Raw genomic sequence first — 10,581 nt, forward strand, 5'->3', positions numbered from 1 at the left:
ATAGTTATTAAGGCTGCTGGAGACACTGTCTTGTGAATGCCATTAGCTGGAGAAGCTTTCTGATGTCTAGTAATAACCAAGATACCAGTACATAAGGCCCAGGAAATGCTTCTCAACTAGGGGGGACGAAGAATCACCGTAGAAACTAGAACATCGGACTCACGGGTCCTGCCCCAGACCTCCTCAGCTGGCGTTTCCGAGCCGGGCCTTGGGATGTGCATTTGTTCACGGTTCCTCCGTGAATTCTGACGCATACCTTCGGTTAAGCACTCAAGGAATCAGAAACAGTTTAACTTAGGTCATTCGAGCATCATCAGCCAAGACTAAAGGTCTACTTGCACCTCAAGCACAGCATACAGTGGGAAGTGACTCCCCTCGTGCTGACACTGACCAATGAACAGCTGAAATGTCCAGGGGGCAGTGCTAGTCTACTCGGACTTTCTTCAGGAGCCTTTCACTGTACTTCTCAAAAAAATAAAAATAAAAAAGGTTGAAGAAATCTCTTCCTTCCTAACCTCTCTCTATTTAGAATCCTATCTCTCAAGATTTTAATAAGTTCGAATACGTTGGTTTAAAAATCATAAATCTTATAATGGAAGATATTCTCTAATTCTGAAAAATAATGTTGAAGTAAGCGGTGGGCAGATTCCAACAATTTCCTTTTAATAAGGAATAATCATTCATTTCTTTAATGGATCAATATGTATTTTTCGAGAGTCAACAATATAAACAAATGCTCCATATTTAAGCAATTTTGAAAGATTGGCTTTTTAAATGTGCGTTTAAAATAATTAGAAGAACAGTTGCCAATATGTTCAGTTACTTTCATTGTGCTTCCAGATCTTGGAAGAAGCTGTTCATACTGACCAGTTGGGAAGTTATATGGAATGCTGGGAGTAGATCGATTTCAGAGAAAAGACATTTGGCAACAATTTTTATCCATATTGTACAGGGTTTTTTTCCTAAAGAACTCTACAAATCAAAATGTTTTGTTTGAATTTCTTAAGACACCTCTAAATCACATCAATATATAAATAAATACTGAAGACCCAGTGGGTTCTTGGTGGGGTGTGTGTGTGAAGTTGCTCATCTTCTCTCACTCCCCGCCACCCCTGACCCCTCCCCCCCCATAATTCTAGGAAAGCCTATGGCTTAGACACCTGGCCCCGTGAGTTTTAGGTCTGGATCTAAAACTCTGGAGATGCCAAAATGAAGATACGACTTCATTTATCACTACAGGAATCCATTAGGCTTGCCCAAGCGAATAGTCTCTTACAGGATTTAAAGGGTTCATGAGACTGGGAGGATGACGACATGGATGATAAAAGACAAAAGACACTGTCATCTTACATGGGTTTGCTACTCCAATGGTGACAGGTGGCATTTGCTTAACATCTAGTAAACACCAGGCATTTACCAAAACACTCAATGGCTATGACACTGAAGGGCAAACGATGGCAGATAAATAAGGCATCTTCCCAGACAGGAAAGTGAAAAGATCAAACAGGAAGAGAGAGAACGTGAGTCAACAGGAGAACCAAGCTGCTCTTCAGTTTATTTAACTAGCTTTCACACATCTCTTCTAAGTTTTCTAGCTGATATAATTAGCCAAACGACGAGATGCTCCTCCAAATCTAATCTGCTTTGCTCTGTCTGGGTTTTGGTATGACTCATTAGCATACGAATGACCCCTCCACCACACTGACATCTGGGAGGGCTTACAGTCTACCTGCCTTACCAGATGCATTTCTTAGGTTTCAGGAGACAGCACTACTGATAAGCAATTGAAAAGATGCCCGACATCATTGGCGTTCAAGGAAATGTAAATCAAAACCACAATGAGACAGTACTTCACACCCACTAGGATGGCTACAGCTAAAGAGATAGATAATAACAAGTGTTGTAGAGGATGCGGAAAAACTGGAACCCTCTCAACATCTGGTGGGAACGTAAAATGGCGCCACTGCTTTGGAAAAGGGACTATAAATTCCACTAAATGCTAAAAATAGAGTTATCGTATGATCCAGCAATTAGGTGTTAGGTGTGAACCCAAGAAAAATGAACATATATATCTACATAAGAATTTGCATAAGAACGTCCATAGCAGCATTATTCATAACAGCCAAAAAGGGGAAACAACCCAAATGTCCATCAACTGATGAATGGATAAATAAAATATGTTGTATCCACACAATGAAATATTATTTGGTAATAAAAAGGAAAGAAGTATCGACATAGGCTACGACGTGGATGAACCTTGAAAACATTATGCTAAGTAAAGGAAGCCAGTCACAAAAAGACCACATATTATATAATCCCATTTATATGAAATGTCCAAAATAGGCAAATCCAGAGAAACAGAAATTAAGTGAGTGATTGCCAGGGGCTGAAGAAAAGGGAAAATGGAGCTTGATGGCTCATGGGAACGGAGTTTCTTTGCGGGGCGGGGGGCGGGGGGTGGGGGGGGTGATGAAAATGTTCTGAGATGACTGAACACTTTTGTGAATATACTAAAAACCACTGACTGTCAATGGGTGAATTATATGCTATGTAAATTATATCTTAATGAAGTATATATGTGTGTGTGTGTGTGTGTGTGTGTGTGTGTGTACACATGTATACACACACATATACGAGAGAGAGAGACACACACACATATACACGAGAGAGAGAGAGAGAGAGAGAGAGCGAGCAGAGCGCGCGCGAGCGAACGCACTTGAAAGTGCCCTTTGGGCCTCACTCAAGTCATTGACCGCACTTACCATCCGCAGGTTTTGCGTCGTCCTCGTCTCGACGGCTCTGAGGAGCTCCCTAAATCTCCCAACTCCTCTTGTCAAGTTCCTGTGTGCACAGAGTTTGACAGGGTTTCCATCTGGTGTGTATTAATGTTCAATATTTTATACACATATTTCAATGCATTTTGTCTACATAAAAGCTGGTTGGCTAGATTTTCAGCAAATAATTTTTTCTGAACATGTCTGTCTGTTTTTGTTCAACTCTGAAGATTCTGACCTGGGATGGATGGTTTTTTGTGTTTCCAAAACAAAATTTTCTCAAAAAAAAAAACAAAACAAAAGTCAGAAAATCAATTCTGAGGGCAAAACAAAACAAAATAAGCCCTGCCCTCCCCACCAAAAAAGAGCAAGATATCTTGCAAGAGTCTGTCTTCAGCCTTATAATGGCTCAGTAGCTTTTCTGCTCTGGTGAGTGGTACCGAAATCTATTTTTTCACTTATAGGTGCGTAGCAAAGGGGGTATGGGAATATCAACAAGGCGCCGCATGCAATGTGCATAAAGGCTTCTTGTAACTTGCAATTTTTATGGGCAAGACAAAGATAAAAGGTAAGAAAAATGCGGAGCTCCACCAAGCAACCAAACACTCTGCATCTTCGAGAGCATCAATCACTGTCCAGTAAATCCATCAAATCCCGCCCCCCTCCCCCTGCCAACGCTGCAATGACAAACAAAGCATGGGGTCGAAGGCCCCGTCTGTGAGGTAGTGTGTGAAGGTGGAACTTGGAGCCGCCTGGCTGTGATCAAAACACATCTCATCTCATGGCCCCATGCTCCTCGCAAAGACATGCTTGGTGACACGTTTTATTAAGGGACAAAAATTCTTTAGTTAACGCCCTGGTCAATACATCCAGGCCCCATTTGTCCTCTCTGTAAGCTATGCCTGGCCTGCTCAGCTGGGAGCACTTTCCAGCCGGCCCTTTTACACTGAGCACTGCTACCGCCTATGACATAACTCGGTGATATTTATAACCTGCTCATTAGAACACATCTCGTCTTTCCAAAACGCCGCAGAGCGGGTCAGCCGGTGCAAAGCTGTCAGCCAGCCCCGCAGGCTGCAGCAGATGCTCTAGGTATTTGGCTCTCTTCTTGGATGACATTTTAAATTGCACAACAATATTAAATCAAACTGGACGTGGGTTCTGTATGTTACAAGCACTCACAAGGGCCATTAATTCGTCTCTTATACCTACATGACATCCCAAGACTCTCATTCACAAGAAGAGCCCCAGAACTTGAAGATAATGGTTTACTGGCACAGATACATAAATATTCTCATATTCCTCTTGCCCACACATATCAGATGATATCGGATCAGAAGCTCGATAGTGTCATAAAAAGAGAAGCTTGTGCTCCTGCAGGACTCTAAGCAGCGCTAAAGGAAATCTAACAGAGACGTGAATAAAAATGAGGTAATAGGCCCTGGGACATGCAATCTACTTTGCTTTCCCCTTCATTTGTTTTTATGAGATCCGTGTTCACAGGCAACAAAGTACATTTGCTTTGGACTGAAGCTCGGTTCTCTAAGTAACATGGGGGTGGGGAGGAGATTTCTATGGCTATAAAAGGGTATAGGGTAGGACATAGTACTCTAACTTTATTCCAGAATCACAGACTAAGCTCCGACTACCTGCGAAAGGACTGGCATTTTGAACAGTATGAAATAGGGGTCGGATTGAGATGACATAATCGGAGACCTAGGTCTAAAGGGCTGTTTACCAGGGCAGAAGTTAGGACTTGAATAAACAGTATCAAATCTAAGTATTATAACTCAGGGAAGGCTACAGGAATTGGTCATTTAGAATGTCTCTTCGCCCTCCTTGCGGAATGAGATACTTATCCAGTTACAGAAGCACAGAATATTCTAGCCGTAAATGATCCAACACTATCTAGTCATTGTGACACAGAAGTGAAAAGGTTTGCTCAGGTTCACAGACCAAGCAAGAGAGCGAGCCAGGAGCTTTCTACCACACTCTATCGTTTTCCTGGACAAAAGAAATGTAAGTTCTCAAACCGAAGTGCTACTCTTGAAGAAAGGAAAAATATGAATGGAAGAGCTCAGGTCTACGTTCTGTATCATTAATATGCAAATAACTTAGTATATATATTACACAACACAAGTTTTCTGCATCCCAGTGATCGCAGCTAATGAGATACTCCTAGGAACTGGTTAACAACTGAAAAGAAAATCCGTGAAGCAGTCTGGTGTCCAAGGGCAAGGCCCCTGCTGCCTTAAAAGAGAAATGATGGAGAGAGAAAGTCACCTCCCCCCAGGGAGGGAGGCGGTCCCTCCCGTGCAGGACTGAGGCCCTCTGGTGGAGGCTGGAGGAAGTCCCCGGGACTGACAACATGGCACACACGAAAACGCATGTTCATTCCCAAAGTGCTGACATCGCCTTGGAAGCAGGGACGAGTTTTTCTCAAACTGTTTCTAGTTTATTTCTGGAGAGAGCTTAGGATTCGGAATCAAATTCTTCCACAAACTGGGAAGAAGCCTTCTTGTAAACTGAGGATCCACAGTAACGGAAAAGGTCTCGGCCGGCCTGGGGCTGTGCTAGTCAAATGCACGTGACACCACCAGGCCAACCATGAGGCTGGTCGTCCAACCACAGACCAACCTGGCAGCAGGAAGAAGGAGGAACTGGAGGGGAAAAGGTATTTCAAATTGCAAAAACATAACAACTCTCATCGACGCCTACACCATTCAAACATCTTTTTAGTCACATAATTTTACTCAACCAAACTTTTTACTGTTGGCAGCAGATAAAACATTATTTAGTCTAGGTGAATAATCATGATAGAAAGGAACCAAAAAAAAGGAAATTAACTTGCAAGAATTACATTCTAAATGCTATGAAATAACCCAATAGACAAAAGCCACATGATTGCGGTTATGTCTCTGAACTATTAGTTAATTCTTAAAATGTTGAGATCCATTTAATATCTAGAAGGAACTGTTGCTTCAAAATGCCACTCCAAAATGCAGAGAGCAGAGCCAAGGAATGTCCCTGGTTCCGAGGGCTTCCACAGACCCCCGACATTAGGTCCCCAATTCCATCTCAACACCCTTGACAGAGAGCGCAGTGATGTCAGAATTCATTATTCTCGAAAGGAAGGTTCTTGCCAACATTCGAGCGGCGGGTACTTTGGCAGGCTGTCAGCACTTGGGGTTCACCTCCTGTACCTCGCTTTGGCAAGCTTCCTGAGTTGGGTGCGTCTCCCTCCACGTGGAACTGTTCCCAAACAGCTCAGCTATTTTACCAAGGAGAAAGCTGGTCCTTTGAGCACCAGCTGGTTGTTCAGCCTGACCAGCAGGCAAAACCCTGCTTTCACTCTCCAGTGTCGCTGCCCGTCCCCAACACAGCAGGCAGAGCTCAGGCCAGGCTCCCACCGCCTTGCTCTGGCTCAAACCCAGGCAACCTACTGCTCTGTCCTTGGCAGGACAGCCCACTCACTCCACCGGGACACATTCAGCTCCTCCCTTGACCTACTCCCATTTTTCTTCCTTCTCTCCTCCCTTTTCTATCTGGTTTCATCATCCTCCTTCTGAGTTCCTCCCCACCCCCCACTCCCCGCCCCAGGTCTCGTCTGCTGGCCCTTAGGTCAGCACAAACGCCCGGCTTCCTGCAGACACCCAGGGGCGGCACTGACTCACCAGCCCTTGACCCCTTGGGCCCTGCAGCAGCGCTTTTGAAAGCTGCTCTCGAAAATTGACATTCCTACGTCTAAGCCTACAGCAGCGCCTGGTTTTTGGCTCTGTGCTGTTCTACGACTCTGAACCACATCCTCTGCTCGCTAATACGGTCCCCTCGGCCTCTGTGCTATCCAACCAAGGGAGGAAATGTACATGGGCAGGATGCCAGAGCTCCAAAGTCAGCATCGAAATGGAAAACCAAGTCTGGGAGGAACTCGGAGACCTGAGAACCGTGTCCCCTCATGATGGGCAGCTACTTCAACGGCAGGTTCAAGATACTGTTTTGTTATCTCTCTTTTCATTTCTTGGGAGTGGGGTGGGAAAATACAATGCTTCCCCTTAACGTGGCCTTCCAGATTATCTTCTGACCTCAGAGTTTGGCCCAGACCACCCATACACTTAAATTTAATATCGACAAAGTTTAATATCAACGTAAACTCAAAGTTCTGATGTGAATGAAATACTTTTTATGTTGGACGTCAAATTCCTGGGTAGTAAGGAAAAGGTAACCTTGCTAGAGTATGTTTAATATTCTTTTGTTCCTTCTCAGTGGTTGAGAACTTCAAAACTAAAGATCAATTATAGAATATGTCAACATGGTCGATCTCTTAGAGCTAAAAAATCCTTTGGCTTTTTCCATGTTCTCTCTTACCAACTAGCACTCCAGAAACTCCTAAGCGGTAGGTAATTTCAACAATTATTGATACGTTAGGTATCAGGTCCCAGGCTCATCCTGAGAGTACACTGGTGAAAAAGGGGACACCCTCCCCACCTCAGGGAACTTAGATGGCTTCTCATCCCCCATAAGAATGTGAGCTTTTTGAGGACCAAGATCTTGCTAACACAGCCTGGCATACAGAAAGGGCTCGACAGATATTTACTTAATGAATGAAATTCAGAACCACGATGAGCCCAATGAAGAAAGACCACACGGAGATACATTTTCTAGCCGTTTCTTGTCCTCTTTCTCACTGCATGTGGACTGGCAGGCGACACATCGAAGCACTCTCTTAAACAGAATACATCTCACAGGCCCTCAATAGCACTGTAGCATGGGTGCCTGGGGGGCAGTGACACACACCTGTAACCAGCGACATCCCTGGACATGCCCGGCCTGACAGTTTCTAGACAGCTGTGTGGATGATGAGGGTTTCGAGATTTTAAAGAAACCTATCAGGCCTTTCAGGGACTTTCCTGCCCGTATGCCTTACGAATGCTCCTTTCTCCATCTGCAGTGTCCCAAGGAACTTTTAGTCCTCCTTCAGGACCCAGGTCAGAGGCCGCCCTTGGGAACGTTTTCCTAGCTGCTCTGGGAAGACAGAAGCGCTGACCCTGTGTGCTCCCCACAGGTCCGCCCGTATTCCGAGCAGAGACGGCACTCGACACACTGCTTTTCATTTGTACTTATGTCTGTCCGCCAACCAAGCCATGATCACCCTCTTTATAACGACCTCTCCTTGTCCCGACCGCCTCACAGGGCTGACCAGACACCCAGTGACACTTACTAAGCGGTGCACCGCAACCCTCCACCCCCCAAATAAAGGAAAAGAGTGAGCACCATCTTATGTTCTGAAATCCTTTCTCATTCATTCTTGATGAGAAGAGCATTCTTGATTACAAAAGGGACAACTCCGTCTGCAGCAGACGCTTCCTACTTCATGAGATACATACGCCCATCAGGACCCTGGACACCGTCAACACCACAACCCTGAAAAACCAGACATATGTCACGCAGTTCTCAGTTCTCAGGCTTGGGAACAGCTTCCCTTTCATCTATGTAACTCTGAGTATCGTCTGTTTGGAAAAGTCTGCGATCGAAGCCAGACGTCCAGATCTGGAAAGTGGAAGAAGAAAAAGATCCCTCACAGTCCGAAAGGACACTTCTGGCCAGCTGTCAGGGAGCTGTTTTCCCCAGAATGGATTCCGGCTTCTGTTCCCTCTGTGCACACCCTTCGCCTCGTATCCAATGACATGCGTTTGTGAAGACAGATGGCTGCTGCAGTCAGGGGCCAGGGATCAAACCCACAACCTTGGCCTCATTAGCAAAGGACTCTCTGATCATCGAAGCAAGCCAGCTGCAACCTAGATATAGTGACGGAGGGTGTGACAACCATCCACGCTGGGATGTGAATAAGCAGGCGAAGCTTCCGGAAGTCTCATTTCAAACCTAATGAGAGTTGTACCAGGCCTAACAACACATTTTTGACTAACTCAGCAACTGAGGCTTCTCACAACAAAAGCAGAGTAAATACGGTGTTTTGGTCAGCCAGCCAGGCAGTGGGCAGCATGCTGAGCAGGCACACTAGGTACCCAGGCAGCGGGAGTACAAGTCAAACAAGGCACAAGACCTTTCTCAGAGTCACAACGGGGACGTGCTGCCAGGCCCTTCCGACATGGCATGCTGAAGGTCTACAGACAAAAACTGGACAAACTGCTATGAGATCTCAGGCGAACTCTGCGTCTCTGAGGAAACTCAGAGATACGGACAGGCTTGTCCCGTCTCGTGTCCTTCTCCCTTCCCAGTCTTTGGGAATGAGCGACACAGTATCAATCCTCATTCAAAGAACGTATGTCGGGGGCCTACTGTGCACAGTGGATGCGACTGTGAGCCTGCCGACAAACACGCTTCCTCGTGAACTCGCACTGTGATAATGCTCAGCTTACCTCTAGGAGCCACACAGCACTTAACGCCGAGTTGGTCCCCTCAGTACAAGAATACTTCCAACAAGTGAAACAGTACCTGACACGCAAGGATTGCTCTTCAAAGTATCCACCTAGAAATCCATATCCTTATCTATGTACTTAAACTCAGAGACAAAATAGGACAGGGACTTTGGAGCCAGACTCTATGGGCTCGGATGCAAGCTTAGCAACTCACTAGCTGTTGATCTCGGGAGAATGTCCGTGGCTCAGTTCCTTCACCTGCAAAACGGCGATAACAAATGTATCCACCTCATAGACGCGTTGCGAGGATTAAATGAGTTATAAGTGCTTATCACTACCATTATCCTCGAAACTCTGCCACCGCTCGAAACGGGTCTGGAATTCTAGAATCTACCTTCCTGTCAATTTACAGCACATGAAAGTCTGTTTTACTTCTTTGGAGTCATTTAATTTTGGAGAATAAAAAAGATATTCTCCGGTTGGATCTTTTCATTCACTTTGCTATTGATTGACAGCTGACCATGCTGTCAATGACAAAAGACAACTAACTGGTGTCAGGTGAGGACAGAAAAAAGCTCCTCCTCTGGGGCTCTGTGGTCACTCTCCCAGGAAATGACGGTGACACCTCCCAACGGTGCTGGCTGCTGGCGTCCGTCCGTGGGGAGGAGCACAGAGTCTCTATCAAAGGCCACGGGGGGAGGGGCGGGGACACACGCAACACTGATGAATTAGAGAAACTGAGAGTGTTGGCGCTTGAACTCTTTGTTCTACCTCGGTCGATACAGCTCACATTTGGAGATTGTTCTGAATCAATCAACGAGGGCTTGGCCAAACTCAAAAATGTGAACTTGGGTGGCTGAGCTACTAACGGTGGTTTAGTGGCTCAAATTGGTGGTCTGGGTGGTCTGAAGTGTAATACCAAGCTGACAAGAGAAAAGTGAGGCGCCAACATAATTTACTTCCATTGAGGATCCAGCCGCAACAGGTGGAAGACAGGTGGTTTTAGCACGTGGAGAGCAGGAGCGGCTAGGGCTCCAAATGACCTGCTTCGCAAGAAGGGGCGCAGTTTGTTACATGGAACACTGATGAGCGCCAGGCAAATTTAATACTCATTCTAAAAGTCAAAAATAAAGTATACGAAAGACCATCGAGGAGGTAGAAATGGTCTGCTAACAATATGACTTTGAACATGAATCAATTCTAAGCAGCAGAGATAAAAGGACTCTTGACTGTCCTGTTCATCCAGCCAGCCGGGCTGTGGAGAAGGAGGAAGGCAGAAAGGACGTCAAGGGGTGGACACAAGATTCACGCTGAAAGTCAAGGGCAAGGATGAGAGCACAGTGTTCACTTCTCTTTCAATGAGCGGAAAACAGGAGCATTGCATTTCCAAAACAATCTCCGGGGACAACATTTCAAAGGCTATCACTAGT

General features: G+C 45.5%; 1 protein-coding gene across 6 annotated transcripts in view; it reads right to left on the reverse strand.

Annotated features, from left to right (window-relative positions):
* TTC7B (tetratricopeptide repeat domain 7B) overlaps positions 1–10,581 on the reverse strand; it is a 223,778-nt gene that overhangs the window by 150,819 nt on the left and 62,378 nt on the right. For all 6 annotated transcript variants that reach the window (XM_011357140.1, XM_023528861.1, XM_011357138.2 and 3 more), the window contains one exon: positions 2,763–2,841. In XM_011357140.1, the coding sequence (XP_011355442.1) occupies positions 2,763–2,841 (79 nt within the window). The remainder of the gene's footprint in view (positions 1–2,762; positions 2,842–10,581) is intronic.

This window comes from Pteropus vampyrus, unplaced genomic scaffold (assembly GCF_000151845.1).
Source record: "Pteropus vampyrus isolate Shadow unplaced genomic scaffold, Pvam_2.0 Scaffold32, whole genome shotgun sequence".
In the NCBI taxonomy this organism is placed as follows: Eukaryota; Metazoa; Chordata; class Mammalia; order Chiroptera; family Pteropodidae; genus Pteropus; species Pteropus vampyrus.